Source organism: Euwallacea fornicatus, chromosome 2, assembly GCF_040115645.1.
Source record: "Euwallacea fornicatus isolate EFF26 chromosome 2, ASM4011564v1, whole genome shotgun sequence".
In the NCBI taxonomy this organism is placed as follows: Eukaryota; Metazoa; Arthropoda; class Insecta; order Coleoptera; family Curculionidae; genus Euwallacea; species Euwallacea fornicatus.
This window is the reverse complement of record NC_089542.1, coordinates 4,372,180-4,387,302: the sequence shown is the minus strand read 5'-3', so window position 1 is coordinate 4,387,302 and position 15,123 is coordinate 4,372,180. Positions and strand designations below refer to the sequence as shown.

Genomic DNA, 15,123 nt, shown 5'->3' with positions numbered 1-15,123 from the left:
CTAAATCTACAATTTAGTAGATCTATTGCTGTTTATTTTGTTACTTACTTAATTTACCTTTCTTGGTATGTTCTGTAGAATGATTTTAAGATTTTTTATAATCTTTTAATTTATATGCTTTTTTGAAAATTTAAGTATCTTGATTTTTTATTGTATAATAACGTGGCGCAGCAAGTTATTTTTTTTTTAACAAAAAAAAAATGTTTTTGACGGTTCGGCAACACTGCCCCGAACTTTCAGCCAATTTTCAATAGGGTGGGAGGGGAGGTTGGTTCATCGTTCCTCCCAAAAAAAAATCCCAATTTTTGCCAGAAAACCAATTAAAACTGGGAGAAACATATAAACATAAACAGTGTAATTAGTTGGGTAAGTGTAGAGCAAAGATATCTTCATTTTTCGGGACTTTAGACTTTGATTTATTCAACTGAAGGTAGATAATGTTATACAATGCAGTTTCCTGGCACCATTCAAAGCAATCTATTTGTTAATAATATAAGAGGAAAACGTGAGTGAAAATATTCAAATTTCGTGTGTAGGAAAATTGCATTGAGGTATTGATAGTTAAGTGTATTTGGCAGGTACAATTAATTTTAAAACGTGTGGTTTAAATAAAACTAATCCATTGTGTTTTCATGTTCTTCCATGTATTAGTTGAAAACTGTCGATTTAGTAAAGAAATGAGAGGGTAGAAGCCACCTTGCTATGAATAAGTCAATGCCAATTTTCCCATTTGCAATCAATACTCAAATCATTGACTTTTTACCATATTGTTGCTCCTATCAAGATCATTCATAAGTGTCAAATACATCAAATTTGCTACATATTATAATGCCATTTTTTTTAATACACAGTTCCAAATAAACAATTTTTTTTATTAACAAACATTTTAAGCAAATTATCACTTTTCAGATTTAGATTACAACCATGTCTGAACGACTCAATGTGGATGCCCCCTTGTGGGATCAAACCACATTTGTAGGCCGATTTAAGCACTTCCTCTGGGTAACTGATCCTCGAACTTGTGTAGTTGGTAAATCCTTCCAGTCTGGCTAATCAACGCATATATAAAACTCCCCTCCTTAGGGGATGAGGCTTTAGACAAAGCCAAAGAACTAGTTGAGCAATATCGAAAAGGTACTGAACCTCCAGGAACCTCAGCTGATCAAATCATCTATGCGAAGAAGCTCTATGAAAGCGCCTTTCATCCAGATAGTGGGGAAAAGCAAAATGTCTTTGGGAGAATGTCTTTTCAAGTGCCTGGTGGCATGGCTATTACTGGAGCTATGTTGCAATGGTACCGGTAAGTTTGGTTGTAAAAAAATTAATGAGAGGTTGTATATGGGAACTTTTGGTATGCAGCACTCCATTCGCAGTGGTCTTTTGGCAGTGGGTCAATCAATCCTTCAATGCGCTGGTCAATTATACGAATAGAAATGCGAAGTCGCCTACGACTACTACGCAGTTGGTTGTAGCTTATGTTTCAGCCACATCCTCAGCGATGCTGACTGCCCTAGGTTGCAAATATTACTGGCAGAAAAAGGCCAGTCCTTTTGTTCAAGTTAGTCTTGGTTAGATCGAACTTTTTGGTCCCTCAAGCCGTCTTGGAGAGAAAAAAAATTATTTTCATGTGAGCAAAAATGGCCTAACTATTTTGTTTATTTATGAAATGAGGGAAACTTAAAATTCAGGAAAATTATTTAAAACCATGAGTAAATCAATTTTTTTGGTTTTTAAAGCCGGTTAGGAGGACCAAAAAGAAATCGGAATCTGGGTTGTAATCACTACTTGATGTTGTCCTTTTGATCTCTTCGACGTTCAAACTTTTCAGTCTCATTGGTGGTTCTGACGTGTTTTAGCGGTACGTCCCTTTCGCAGCAGTAGCTGCTGCCAACTGCGTAAACATCCCTTTAATGAGACAAAACGAGTTCTTACATGGGGTAGACTGTGCAGACGAACACGGCAGGATTGTTGGCCAATCTAAATTAGCTGCTGCTAAGGCTTTCAGTCAGGTACGAATGTATGAACTTCTTTAGATTTGAAGTGAGAAGCAAGCCTTTTTGTGATTGGTCGAGAGGATAGACGTTTTTGAAGCTTTTAGACTTCAATTGGTCCACTGTTTTTGATTAGTCGCGTTTGAGATTAAATTACGATGTTGCCAATGTTATTTTTATTAATAAGATTCCTCTATCTTTATTATCAGTGTAGAATTTGAACTAATCATGAACTTTGAACGATTTTCAAGACATTTTGTCTAATTGCTCCGTTCATAATAGAATCGTAATTTAGGTTATAATATCGCGAATAACAATGTGCGCCCCGGGAATGTTGATACTGCCTGTCATTATGGAAAGAGCCGAGAAATTCCCCTTCATGAAGCGAATCACTTTCTTGCATGGACCAATACAAGTAATGGCTGTTGGTTGTTTGTAAGTGTTTGCGCCTTTTTGATTTCAAAAATCGCTGAAATTTCCTCTTTCAGCCTCACTTTTATGGTCCCGACTGCATGCGCCTTGTTCCCGCAAAGATGGTAAGTTAACCTTCTCACCAAGTTGTCCTACGATTTTAAGGATTTCGTTTAGTTCCATGAGAACCACAACTCTAGCCTGGCTCGAGCCCGAGGCGTTCGAGAAGATCAAAAAGAGCTGCGGGGATAAAATCCCGGAGAAGGTGTACTTCAATAAAGGCCTGTAAGGAGTTAAATAAACATGCACATTCAGGACAATAATTCTGACTTAGATGTAAGAATATTCTCATTAGTAATAATTTAGGCAACCGGTAATACTTTCTACCAGAAGTATACGTAAACACAAACTAATCGTTAAATCCCCGATTTGGGGGCATTTTTATTTTCAAATGACTCTATTTTGGCAGCCGTTGTGTTTAAGCTGCTGCATGCGCACAATTTAAAGCAATGTTGTCAATATTATTTTCCAGCAATCTCGAAGAATAATTTGATATTTACAAGCAATAAGTTTTCGAGCCATTTAAAGGCAAAAATGTTTTTTTGGTGGATTTTAAACGATTTTGTTTCCTGTATATTTTTTATTGTTGTATATTTTTTGAATATTATATTTGTTTTCTAAATGTGGTCGTGAGTTTTTTTGTTATCATGTACGATCTTAACTGCCATTCACTACTTGACCTCCGAAATGGCTCTTGCCGTGGAATATACAGATAAACATTTTAGAGCCAAGGTAATAGTCGTAAGGGAATTTTCCATAATTTACACATGAATCATAAGAGGACGTATGAGCAAATGTGTACCAAGCTTGGATTCTTAGATTAGTTTAAAGGATAACAATATTAGTAAAACAACGAAGGACTTGCAGGATCAAAAAATTACAGGCAGCCATTTTTTAAACGTATTTTGGGACATGTAGAATGCATTGTTCGGAGTTCAGTTTCTTGTGTCAATACTATCACTGTCACTTGTCAAAATAAAAAGAGGTAAATAATAGAGGATTTTTTAATTATCCTATGTTCTCTAAAATTTTAACAGAAAATCCTTATTTACCTGCTTAACTACATGAGAATAAATTAAAGCAACCATTTTCACCCCATCCTTAGCAATGGCGAACCACTACGAAGTGCCTAATTGGTAAATATCATATTTTTTATAACAGCATGTAGACCACACTAGCAGAGGCCTAAATTAACCCTAAGAGGCCTCAAACTTCCCTTATAGTAAACAGATTAAACATTGAAGACTTTCAGGGCGGGTAAACCTCCGGTTGGTCTACATTTAGACGTTTTAAAGGGCGAAAAGCTTATTCAAAAGCTTATGATCGACCAAAAGAAATGTTATCTTTTTGGCCGGAATTCGCAAATGAATGATTTTTGCATTGACCATGCATCTTGTTCTAGAGTTCACTCTGCGCTAGTCTGGCACAAGCATTTAGACCGAGCGTTTTTAATTGACTTGGGGAGCAGTAAGTCTTATTGGACCTCAACCTCCCTTTATTATTTTTGCCTTTATAGCCCATGGAACATTCATTGGCAGCCTCCGCCTTGAAGGCTATAAACCAACACAACTTCCAATTGATTCGTGCTTTCATTTTGGGGCTTCAACTAGAAATTATATTATTCGGGAAAGGCCCCACACTAGCATTAGGCCAATTATTGATGAGATTGAGAAAGCTGGGAAAGAGACTGAGGGGGGGCTGTTGGGACTCCCTGAGAGTGAAACCGAGTTAGATGTGAGTTACCAAAGGACTTAATTACAAATATGAAAGGAAATATTTTAGAACTTAACCGAGTTTAACACCGCGCATAATAGGCGAATTTCGATGTTAGGCATAAGCGACGACATCGAAAAACGCAATAAAAGTCGAAAAAGAAAGAGGAATAATGTGTCATTTAATGAAGATGAGGAGATTATTAATCCTGAGGATATTGATCCTAGTATAGGGAAATTTCGTAATTTGGTGCAAACCACCATAGTTCCCTCTGCAAGTAAACGAACTAAGCTAGGGGATGTTTTGGGGGTTTCTCATCATGTAGAGTTCAAAGTACCAAAGGTGTTACATCATCCTCAACATGATTTATACAATGACCTGCCTCCTGAGACCAACAATGCGAGTATCAGCAATATCAACAATATTTATAGCTCTCTCAGCTCAAGGCAAGTAGCTTTAAGACAAGCTAGCAGAATACTAAAGAATAGCTGATTTTTAGATTGGGAGTAAGTCTTCCCAATCCGGCCCCTGATGTGAATATAGGATTGAACACTGCACCTCCTATGACACCTCCCACAGTGCAAGTACCAGACTCAATGGAACCTAAGAAGAAGAAATACGCCAAAGAGGCGTGGCCTGGCAAAAAGCCCATTCAAACTTTGCTTGTGTAACTTATTAAGGGATAAAAAAAATATTTTATTGTATATAATTTGGGTTTAAAGTGAATCTTCCAGCTTATCAACTCAATCAAAAAATGTACATTCATTCAGTTCATCTCTATACTAAAATATTTAATTATTAGTTTTTAAAGCAGTTGATGCGACAAGATGGTACAGCTACAATAGGGGAATAATTTGTATGAAAACAGTAATTGTTACACTTGAAGAATGAAGAATAAAACATCAGAGTTCCTTGAAAAAGTATCTATCACAATAAACTGTTAGTGAGTAAAAATGCCTATATTGCTGGAAAACAAAAATTAAGCAGATTTTGCTTATTGTAACAAATATAATAATAAAATTTTGCACTTAACTTAGTAGGTACCAACATTTTTTAGTTCAGAGGAAAAAAAATGAAATCAACCGCGACTGCAAAATGAAAAATTGACAATTCGAACTGAAAACGTTAAGATAGCGGTGTGATATTTTTGTTTGTATTTGAAAATAAAAATGCCGCCATTTTTGTTATGTTTTGAAAGATATTGAATAGTTAGCAATAACTTTAAATAAGGGTAAAATTTGGATTTTTCTAAATGTTCCAAATCATTATTATTCCAAAAGAATAAAACATTTTTTCTTTGAAACAATCATATATTTTCCAACATTCAACTAATTTCAAAGATGTGAAAAACTAATTCAAAACTTAAACATGTGCTGTATTGATTAACTTTTCTGTTTATTTCGGTATTTAAGCTTGTTTTTATACTTTTTGGGATTGATTCCAAATGCGGCCAATCGAGCGTCTGAAATCCCAATTTCAACACCGTTTTTCATTGATTTCGCTTTCTTTCCTCCCCGTTTATTGTCAGTATCTGTGCATTTTCTTTTCCTTGTCTTTTTCACCTTTACCTTTTCAATTTTAACGTTTACAATATTGTCATTGACTTGTCCGCCATTTTCATTTTTATCATCACTGTGATTCTCAGCAACCACCCCATTTTGCTGCTTTAATTGTTTCCCCTTTGTTTTCTTTTTATTTTTCTTGTTCGTTCTCTTTATTACTGATTGTTGTAGTTTTTCAGAGGTCTCTTGTGATTTTTCTACTGTTTTAGTTTTAACGTTAGCAGTAGTGTTGGTAACTAGACCATTTTGATCCTTATTTCCCTCATTTTCATTGTCAACAGGAATGATATTATCTTGTTTCGTATTCGCTCTCTTTTTCTTCTTATCCTTTGTCATCTTCACTACAGGTTGTTTTAATGTTTCAGGTGTTTCTTTGGATTCCCTTTCTTGGGGTATTCCATCAGTGTTAACAAGACTGCCCATAGCAAATTTATCATCTGCATTCTCAATTTCACCATTTTTATTGTTAGCAGCAACATTATCTTTTTTCAAAAGTTTTGCGTTTGCCGTTATTATTCCTCTTAAGATTTTTTTTTTAGGGATCTCTTCAACTTCAAACTCACTTCCGATAGACTTTTCTCCGAGTTTTTCCTCCTGATTTTTTTCGTTTTCGTCTTCCTTATCATCAACAAAAAGACTGGGCAATAGCTTCTTTTTCAATATAACATTGTCCGCTTTCTTAGAATAAGCAATTTGGTCGTACTTCTCCATCTGCTCTGGTCGCCTTTGCACCATTTTCTTAAGCGAACACCACCTGTTTAACTCTTTATCTTTCGCTAACAAAATCTGAAACTCATTAAAATGCAACAAAGAAACTCAAACAAATACCTGAAACTCACTTCTTCGACACTTAAACCGAAGTTATTTGGTATCACTTTCCGATACTTAAACCTGCAGGGAACATCTCCAATGATGTCTTCACAATCTAGTTTATAGTATTCCTCAAAATATTTTTCATAATTTTTGTCATTGGGGTCGAATTTAGGTTTTGGACGACATAAAGCTTCAGCAACTTTAGACTTTCTTTTTCGTTTTTTCTTCCCTCTAGTGTCGTCACTTTTGTGGGTTTTCTGGGAAGACGTTGAAGGGTTGTAGTCTGCGTCCATCTAGAGAAAAAACCGCTTTCCTTAGTTAGAAAAATATAAGTAATTGAGTGATTTAAATAAGCTCTTACATTGAAATTGTCATCCTCACAGTGAGGATTATATTCCTGTTCTGTGCCAGCGTCTTCTTCTTCCCAGTGATCCCAATTTTCTACAACATACATATTTTTTGAGAATTAAATATTAAGGTTCAAATCAATATAACACATACTTTTAAACTATTGAGACCTATAAAATTCATGAACAAAATCTAAAACACCCCTATATTCTTTATCAATACTGATAATCAGCACTAAATAACAAGAAGCTTGTTACTTGTCATGGCAAAGCGATGCTGACTATTTTCCTTAACTTACCAATTTCCAGCTCTTCATCAATTTCGGGAAACAAGGGCTTTTGGTCACTTTCTGGTCCCTTATAAAACTCCTCATCAAAAAGTTTCTGCATTCTTTGATCATGCATTTCAGGGTCAAAGTCCCCATCAATGTCCTCATCTCCAAAGGCCAAATCTGCAGTCCCTGTGACCTCACGAAGTTTCTCTAATTTCTCCTCAATTTCTTTCCTTTTTAACTCTTTTAGCTGTTTCATGTCAGCCATCTTCTGTTCTTTTTCTTTTTTTTTCCTCTCTTTAGTTTCTGCTCTCTTCACACTCCTCTTATCATCAATTATTCTGAGAGATTTTTCAATGGTTCTTGGGTACCTTTTGATCTAAAAATGTTGTTTATATCTGTAGAAGTTCCCTTGTTCAGTCAAATTGAAATTATTACAAATTCTTGATCAGGTTCCTCAAACCTGAAATTGTATTTGTGCTCAAACTCTTCCTGCTTCTTGATCTCCTCCTCATCGCCAGATAAATTTTCATCAGAATCATGGATTATTTCATCATAAGTTGGGACATAATCATCATTTTCTTTATCTAAATATCTATAAAAAGGGCTATTTAAAACAAGTATAACAAAAAAAATTTAATAAAATCTTTGATCTTTTAAAACATGCATCTTTAATTATGTGTGAAAATACTTTAAGAATGTACTGAAATATTTTAGTAATGTCTCCCTCAATTAACTATTACTAATATGTAAAACAACTCACTTTTTTTTTAAAACATAATCTCGTAAGAACTTCTCCCCATTGTCTAGCTGTGGGTCATTCCAAAAGTCCTTAAGTGGCTTTAACTCAGACTTCATATTTTCATCTTTAAGTTCCTCACCCTGTCCTGTCAACCACCTTAAATACTCTGCCTCTCCCTCAGTCTCCTCCTCCTTAGTTTTGGACCTCACTTGCAATATTCCTCCAATGTTTCCGTCATCATCATTATCACTCTCCACACTTGCTCCTAATTTCACTATCTCTTCTTTAATACCCTCTTGTTCTTTTACATAAGTTCTAGTAAGGTCCTCGTCTTCACTCACAACTCCTCCCTTCTCCAAAAGCAACTTCCGTTCATAGTCTTTTAGAAAAATTGGTTTTTCTTTGCCTTTTGTTGATTTTTTCACAACTTCAGGTTTATGTTTGAAAAATGATATGTTATTGTCGTAGATTTTTGGATCTTTTGTCTTAAGGTAGGAAAGAGTTTTAAAGAAATCTCTTTCAACTTCTTCGGTAAGTTCTGTGGCATTTTCATCATCATCTGAAGAGCTAGAAGAGTCACTCATTTCAAGGGCATCTTCTCCATACTTAGTCTTCACTAAAGAATATAGAAAATTAAAAAAAATACTGAAATGAAAGCGTTTAAGAAGTCAAACTTACATTTGTTGAGTTCCTCTTTCTTCCTCCATGAATCATAACCTTTGGCGTATTCATTTTGGGTCTGGATTTCGGTTTCAGAGTCTGAGTTACCGGCAAAAATATCCGCTAATGTCTTAAACATCTTAATTTGTGTTCAAATACAGTACATTTATTAGGAAACAGGAGTTGGTTTTTATATATTATTATATTAATTTTAATTTTTTAACATGGGATCAAACAACTAGAACATAACCTGAGAAAAAAGAGAGGTTAAAATCACAACTTAAAGTAGTACTATGATAAATATTATTTATCTACTTTGAAATCATTATCTTCTCTTAATATCTACATTTTCGTCATTATCTACACAAAACTGCTAAATGTAACATCTAATAATTATCATTTTGAAAGTCTTACTGTCTTTATTAAAATTTATAAACAATTCCCAATTAAATATACATTTTCATGAAGAACTTAAATAAATCTGAAAATTAATATACTGTCCTATATCAGAATAAACCATAAATTTCCTACTTCGCCAGATAACCATAAACCCACCTTATCCATGCAAGCCCGAGCTGAAAGACTGACTAAACCCAAAAACATGTCTGAAGAACTAAATGGCGTTGCAGTGGTAATTATTATAGGCTTGGGAGTTTTGACCTTTATCCTGCTGTTTCTGTTTGCTAAAAGACAGATCATGAGGTTTACCTTAAGATCGAGAAGGGGTCCTCATGTTCCCATAGGCCATGACGGACCAAAGGTTAGTTGGATCTTGTCTCTCTTAATCAGAGCTGTTGTAATGCCTGTTTAAGACTCTAAAACGCGAAATTGAAAGAAGACTTGATCTCATTCCTCGAATTATGTGTGAGCCAAAGCTTATTACCAAGATTGATTCTCGGTATATATTGTTTCCTGGGCAGCAAATTCCTGCACATTACTACAGATTGAAAGCTGTAGATGATGTAAAAATTCTTGGTAATTTTCAAACTTTTGATGTCCAAAAATCATTCTAAAGTAATATTACAGAAGCAGAAATAAACAAACAAGACCCATGTTTAATACGACATCCCAGTGAAAATCTTAGGGCTTATTTATTGTCTGCCCTAGCGGCGCCACTAAATGGCACTGGTATACGTCTTATCCATCAATTTTGTGACCATTATGAACATGCCAGGCATGACCCCAGTCACTTTGGTGATGAAGAGTATCAGCAATACAATAGACTTTTACTAAAGCTTGTGGACGCGTAAGTTAAAAAAAAAATTTTAAAGGGGGCCCTAGTAAAGACTGATTTTTAGGGCAAAAATGCTTAAATCTTACAACAGCAGAAAATCGTCTCCTAACAGGACTCCTGTGAGGAAGCAAATTGGTATTGTTGATAAAACTAAAACTGCTGGTTCAAATTACTCAACTGATGAGGAGATTTTGAGTGTGGCTGATTCAAGGCCTACAACTTTGTCAGTACCCCTTTCAACTGATAATGAGACTTCAGTTTAAGGTTAATTGAAAGAAATAAAAGTCTTAAATACTCATAAAACGTTGTGTTCATGTATTTGACAATCCAAGTATTTCATCCATTGAGAACCCTTAAAGAATTCTTCTTTATGTCTTAAACTGGCTAAAGCCCAGCCAAAAATGAGCCTGTAGTTCTTAGGAATAGTCTCTGATTGATTCATGTGGTGTAGCCACTCTAAAACCTTATTTTTGTGTCATTAATTTTTAGCCTGTGAGGAATATAGTGAAAAAGTACTTGTGTTAGCTGATAACTCCAAAGTGATTCTTCCATTAGAGATTTTAAAGCCATAGGAAAGAAGTATTTTATACTCTGATTATAATGCTTTGATATAATCGCAATTATGCCTGAAAAACTGACAACTGCTAGAGCTAAAATGTCGCACAAATTTTCTATTTCCGCTAAAGTGCATCTATCTGCAACTTTGGCTTGAATATCGCCAAAAAGTTCATTAAGCCAGTGTGGAGAATCCACGTGATTAAGCCGCAGTTTTAGAGTCTCAACCAAAATATCACAGTATTGATTTAAGCTAAAATCAAATGAATTTTCTATGGATTTTAAAGGCAGCAAGATGAACTTACCCAAAGGTATTTTTTATTGCTACTACAAAAACATCATTCAGCCAAGTTAAAGGATGATTTGTCGTTGATGTTTTCGCCAAAGAACATCGGATTTTCATCGTTTTAATGAACTCTTTCAAAGTGACAACTTCCGAGGTAAAGCGAGATATTTTTTCTTGACCATTAATGGAGAAAGATGCAAGGCAGGAGAGGATGAGGTTGAAGACCTAGAAGTTAAGAAAGAACACAGAGATACAATTTGAAATTTAACAAAGGCCATTCTAATTATACGCAACGTAAAATAAATTGAGTTAAATGTTTAACTTTTACAAAAATGCTTTAAAATGACTAATACTTTGTCTAATACCTGAGATTCCACATTGCTGACAAACATCACTTCAGTCAACACTGCTTCAATTACGTTCTTATTCACATCCTGGACCTCTTTATCATCTAAAACCTTCTTCAAACACACTATAGCGGCCTCCAAGCATTCTGCAGAACTTTGAGACCAACTCATAAGAGTATTCTGCAGGAAGAGCTGCAAAATCGCCGGCTGAATGCTATTTGCCAAAGAATTTAAGTTTTTGTAAATATTAAGTGAACCGTGGACTTGAATTTCACCAGTCATTGCAACAATAAAATTCTCCATAAGTCTCCTAGCAGAGCCCGACAGAATTGCTTGATGAGAAGCGAGATCTAGACAGTAGTCTCGTAAAGTGGGTACATGGAAAAGTTCTTGCAAGAAGCACCAGTCAAAGGGCGGTAAAGGTTTAGAGTATTTCAAACTAAGGATTTTAAGGCAGCTTTTGAATAGTTGCTCATTTGGTTCGTTCTCCCAGTTGCCCAACTAACGTGCAAGAAAAAGTTGTTAAGAGACATCATTTTGAGCTAACGAAGTTATTATTACTTTATGGAAATTGTTCTTTAAGAATTCCCCTAAAGCTCGAACCACACTGTGCGAGGGCAGAGCCCCATATGTTTCAGGTTCCCTGCGGGTCTTCAATTGATAAATGTATTTGAGATAATTATTTATCTCTTTGAATACGAGCTTTGTTAAAAATTCTTGAGCGACAGCTGCGAATTTATATGATCTTAGGAATTTAATCCAAGCTTTCCCTAAAAAATTTCAAACCTAATTTTTATTTCAGCAATTAACTTTTACTACCTGCAATCAAACGATTCTCCCCAACATAACTATGCTTCTCTTGCTCTAAGTAAACCTTAGGAATATGCAGGCAAATCAATTCTAAATTGAAGTCACTCAAAGCCTCAAAGGCCACATTTGCAATTGTCTCATCCTCACTGAAAATTGCATAATTCCACAACTGCCCTGTGACCTCATTATTAAGATTGTCATATGGTTGTGCGTATTCCAAATTGGAAATTTCGCTTATCAGCCCACACAAACTGTAAAAAACATGGACTACAACCTGCACAAAGTCTTTTTTTAATACAAAACCTTGCAATAACAGGTCCCCTAGTATCGTCTTTAAATTTGGGAGATAAAGTAGTCCATGTTGTCACTACATCAATAACCTCAGCTTTGCACAAATATCTAATACCCTCAAGGGCAAGAGAAGTAGCAACTGCACCCTCAGATGTAGTGCATTCATTAAGGATTGTTGATAAATGCGCTACCAAGTCTTTGCCGTAGAGCTCAGGTCTGCAACAATTATTGAATTAATTCAGTTGATAATCAGAGGAGAAAAACTCACCGATTTTGGGCCAATTTTTTGAAGATACTTGCCTTAGAAATGTTGTGCTCGGACACTTCAAGAACGGTAGTTTTTAAGGATGAAGAGGCAAAGATATTTTCTAAAGCTGCGTAGCAAGTATTGTCAATCTCCCAAGAATCGTATAAGAGACGCAAAGACAGATCATTGAGAGCAGAAGAAGCTCGCGATATTACTTGTATTGCAGCTAAAATAATTTACTAATGTATTTAATTTTGTATATTTTTTATAGCCCACAATACCTAAAACTTTAGGAACATTTTCCTTGAGCCTCACAGTCTTTGGCATTGCCTTCAGCAACTCAAAATGCAAATTACAGTCATCACTATTAGATAACAAATGGAGCACGACACTCAATATACTCGTTAACAATTCTGGGTCTCTCTGAGAGCACCTCAAGATCAAATTCAATACTTTTACTTTACTATCACTTGTAATGGAATTCCCCAATAGAAGCCCACACAAAAATGTGAAGAGATTATTCAAAAACCCCAAAGGAATTTGTTCGAGATTCTCAAGAAATTCGGCAATATCTGTGTTTGTAGAGTTCTCTATTTGATCCCCCAATTGGACGGTTAAAAGAAGATCAGGATTGCAAAAAAACAGATAGTGAAATCTTTCAATACTGAGTCTCGAAGAGCGAGTTAAAGGTCCGCGTTTACTGTACATATGATCATTGAGAGAAAGGATGCTCTGTGCAATTTTAAGAGCTTTTTGGCAGAGTGATTTGGGGCTGGAAAGCCACATTAATAAGGCTGCCTTAAGGGAGAAAAAGCTGTAGGGCTTGCACATGTTACTATTGGCGAAATAATAACCTGTAAATAAATAACTAATAGACTCTTACAAGGTGGTTTTAAGGGTTATTACTCACATAACTTCAATAAGCTTTCTAAATATGTTGAAGGACATACAAGAACTGCTTTCGATAATATTAGGAGGGCTATGTTATGGTGGCAAAAATCTATTTTTGACAGCACTAGCAGAGTAGTTTCAATAGCCACTTGGCAGTTTTCACTATTTAATATTAGGTGAGCAATTGCTAGTATTTGTAATAAAATGACTAAATCTATGTATTTTAAGATCTTGGAAGAAGTTAGCTGAATCTGAAGGGCATCATTTAAAAGGTAAGCACTTTGTTCCACATTTCCACCTTGAATCTTTGAGAAAATTGATTAAAGTTTAAATTTATTTTGCTTAAATCTGCATCACTACCTGTAGCCAAGAGCATAACTTAATCAGATAATCTCCATGATGTTCTAGGCTGAAAGTCATCAAAAAAATCCATAGTTTTTGCTTCAGAAAACCTAAATCGACTTTAGAGTTTGGAGAGCACAAGCAATACAAAAATAATGATTCATATTGCCGGTAAAAACCTATAGGATAACTGCAAATCACCACAAACATAACATTTTTCAGTATAAGTAACAGAAAGTTACCTTAAACAAATTGGGACTATTCCATAATAAATGCTCAATTGAACATTATGTTGGGGTTCCCTCTGCAGTATTTTTACCAGTGGATGTTGGTACAGCTTACATAATTTATAATCTTTTTCAATACCCAATGCTTTGAACTTTTCTTTGAGTTGCAGGTTTAAAAGCTGTATAATTGCCTTGGTGAGAGATACTATGTTACTAGATAAGGAATTCAAAATTATTTAAATGTGTAATTGTTAAGCCATAAATAACTTACCTGGTAGTGGAAATCCTGCTAATAAAATCAGCTAAAACATCATCAACTCTTAATACTTTGTTCTCGATTAGATCCAAAAGTGCACTTTGTGCAGCAATGTTAACTAACATATCATCAGACAGACATTTCTCTTTCAAGAAAACAAATTCCTGAGTTGGGGTTTCCTTGGTTTTGGCTTTTTCCACTATTTCAGAAAATATTTGGGCTATTAGAGCCCGATTTCTCGAGCTTAGTTTCCTTTCAATATTCTCCATTTGAAAATATTCTTATAGGTGACTAAGATGAAATAGATTTTCCTGAAGTATTTTATGTTAAAAGTTAGGGTAGAAATGACAAGAATTTGGTGTGATTTTTTTGTTAAAATGTTTTAAAGTTTTAGTTTAAATGTACGATGTACCCTAACGATGTAAACAAAAATAGAAAAACCTAACCTCAAAAAAAGTGTTTGGAACTGTCGAGTTAGCCCAGTATCTGTATCAGTTCAGCGGTATTTTCTATAATTTTAATTTTTGCTCCTTCGTTAAATTGATATTATGCTTTATTATTCATATTAATAAACTTAAATTGAAGTTTCATTTAATGTTAGAAAAAATAATCACATCGCACTATAATGGAAACATATGATCCTGATGATTCAATAATCCAGAATACTCCAGAGAAACAACCACTTGCGTTTCAAAAGATACGCATTAAAGCTCCTGGAACCAAAACAGACGAATCAAATTTATTGGAGGAGTTGATCAACCAGTGTGAATGCCAAGTCTTGGAGTATACAGTAAATGAAACAGAACTCTTTGAAGAAAAACCAAATGCAGGAAATATACAATTTAAATCATTAAATCAAGCCTTGGAAAAGCCCTTCTTAACAACTTTTAATAAAGAGGAAAGAGATTTAAATCATCTTAAAAGTAGAGATAATTTTAACCCAATCTACAACACTCAGAAAATCTCCACTTTAGTGCAACCGATGGAAACAACTAACTCACGAAACTGCCATCCAACTCATGTGTTTTACACCATAGCTGAAGCATTGAAATTTAATCCCAATAAT

General features: G+C 34.9%; 5 protein-coding genes across 9 annotated transcripts; 3 read left to right on the top strand and 2 right to left on the bottom strand.

The window, feature by feature from the left end:
• The first annotated feature begins 245 nt into the window (after window positions 1-245).
• Sfxn2 (sideroflexin 2) lies at window positions 246-3,088 on the top strand. Of its 4 annotated transcripts, none has more exons than XM_066298771.1 (9): window positions 246-366; window positions 431-483; window positions 892-1,030; window positions 1,084-1,300; window positions 1,360-1,558; window positions 1,857-2,009; window positions 2,287-2,426; window positions 2,480-2,527; window positions 2,580-3,088. In XM_066298771.1, the coding sequence occupies exons 3-9, from the start codon at window positions 925-927 to the stop codon at window positions 2,689-2,691; spliced, it is 975 nt and encodes a 324-aa protein (XP_066154868.1). In that variant the 5' UTR covers window positions 246-366; window positions 431-483; window positions 892-924; the 3' UTR covers window positions 2,692-3,088. The 4 variants fall into 4 exon arrangements, with proteins under 4 accessions (XP_066154868.1, XP_066154860.1, XP_066154874.1 ...); XM_066298763.1 differs by having other exon boundaries at window positions 431-505; window positions 910-1,030; XM_066298777.1 differs by having other exon boundaries at window positions 431-551; window positions 910-1,030.
• Window positions 3,089-3,417: 329 nt separating this feature from the next.
• NiPp1 (nuclear inhibitor of protein phosphatase 1) lies at window positions 3,418-5,207 on the top strand. Its single transcript, XM_066298744.1, has 5 exons — window positions 3,418-3,598; window positions 3,715-3,929; window positions 3,979-4,196; window positions 4,245-4,621; window positions 4,675-5,207. Exons 1-5 carry the CDS (start codon window positions 3,570-3,572, stop codon window positions 4,844-4,846), a joined length of 1,011 nt encoding a protein of 336 aa, XP_066154841.1. The 5' UTR covers window positions 3,418-3,569; the 3' UTR covers window positions 4,847-5,207.
• A 98-nt stretch (window positions 5,208-5,305) lies between these two features.
• On the bottom strand, window positions 5,306-8,837 carry LOC136348110 (protein KRI1 homolog). The gene is made up of 7 exons (XM_066298701.1): window positions 8,590-8,837; window positions 7,933-8,527; window positions 7,608-7,764; window positions 7,197-7,548; window positions 6,912-6,991; window positions 6,577-6,843; window positions 5,306-6,523 (listed from the first exon to the last, which is right to left on the bottom strand). The coding sequence occupies exons 1-7, from the start codon at window positions 8,708-8,710 to the stop codon at window positions 5,558-5,560; spliced, it is 2,538 nt and encodes an 845-aa protein (XP_066154798.1). The 5' UTR covers window positions 8,711-8,837; the 3' UTR covers window positions 5,306-5,557.
• Window positions 8,838-8,936: 99 nt separating this feature from the next.
• Window positions 8,937-10,108, top strand: LOC136348169 (protein C1orf43 homolog). Of its 2 annotated transcripts, XM_066298797.1 has the most exons (5): window positions 8,937-9,202; window positions 9,262-9,331; window positions 9,384-9,546; window positions 9,598-9,817; window positions 9,870-10,108. In XM_066298797.1, exons 2-5 carry the CDS (start codon window positions 9,269-9,271, stop codon window positions 10,066-10,068), a joined length of 645 nt encoding a protein of 214 aa, XP_066154894.1. In that variant the 5' UTR covers window positions 8,937-9,202; window positions 9,262-9,268; the 3' UTR covers window positions 10,069-10,108. The 2 variants fall into 2 exon arrangements, with proteins under 2 accessions (XP_066154894.1, XP_066154885.1); XM_066298788.1 differs by having other exon boundaries at window positions 8,937-9,331.
• Window positions 10,098-14,457, bottom strand: LOC136348103 (focadhesin). The gene is made up of 13 exons (XM_066298686.1): window positions 14,073-14,457; window positions 13,817-14,014; window positions 13,593-13,764; window positions 13,252-13,537; window positions 12,623-13,195; window positions 12,363-12,567; window positions 12,107-12,310; window positions 11,813-12,054; window positions 11,555-11,763; window positions 11,012-11,494; window positions 10,666-10,871; window positions 10,322-10,613; window positions 10,098-10,268 (listed from the first exon to the last, which is right to left on the bottom strand). Exons 1-13 carry the CDS (start codon window positions 14,324-14,326, stop codon window positions 10,101-10,103), a joined length of 3,492 nt encoding a protein of 1,163 aa, XP_066154783.1. The 5' UTR covers window positions 14,327-14,457; the 3' UTR covers window positions 10,098-10,100.
• Between the last annotated feature and the right edge of the window lie 666 nt (window positions 14,458-15,123).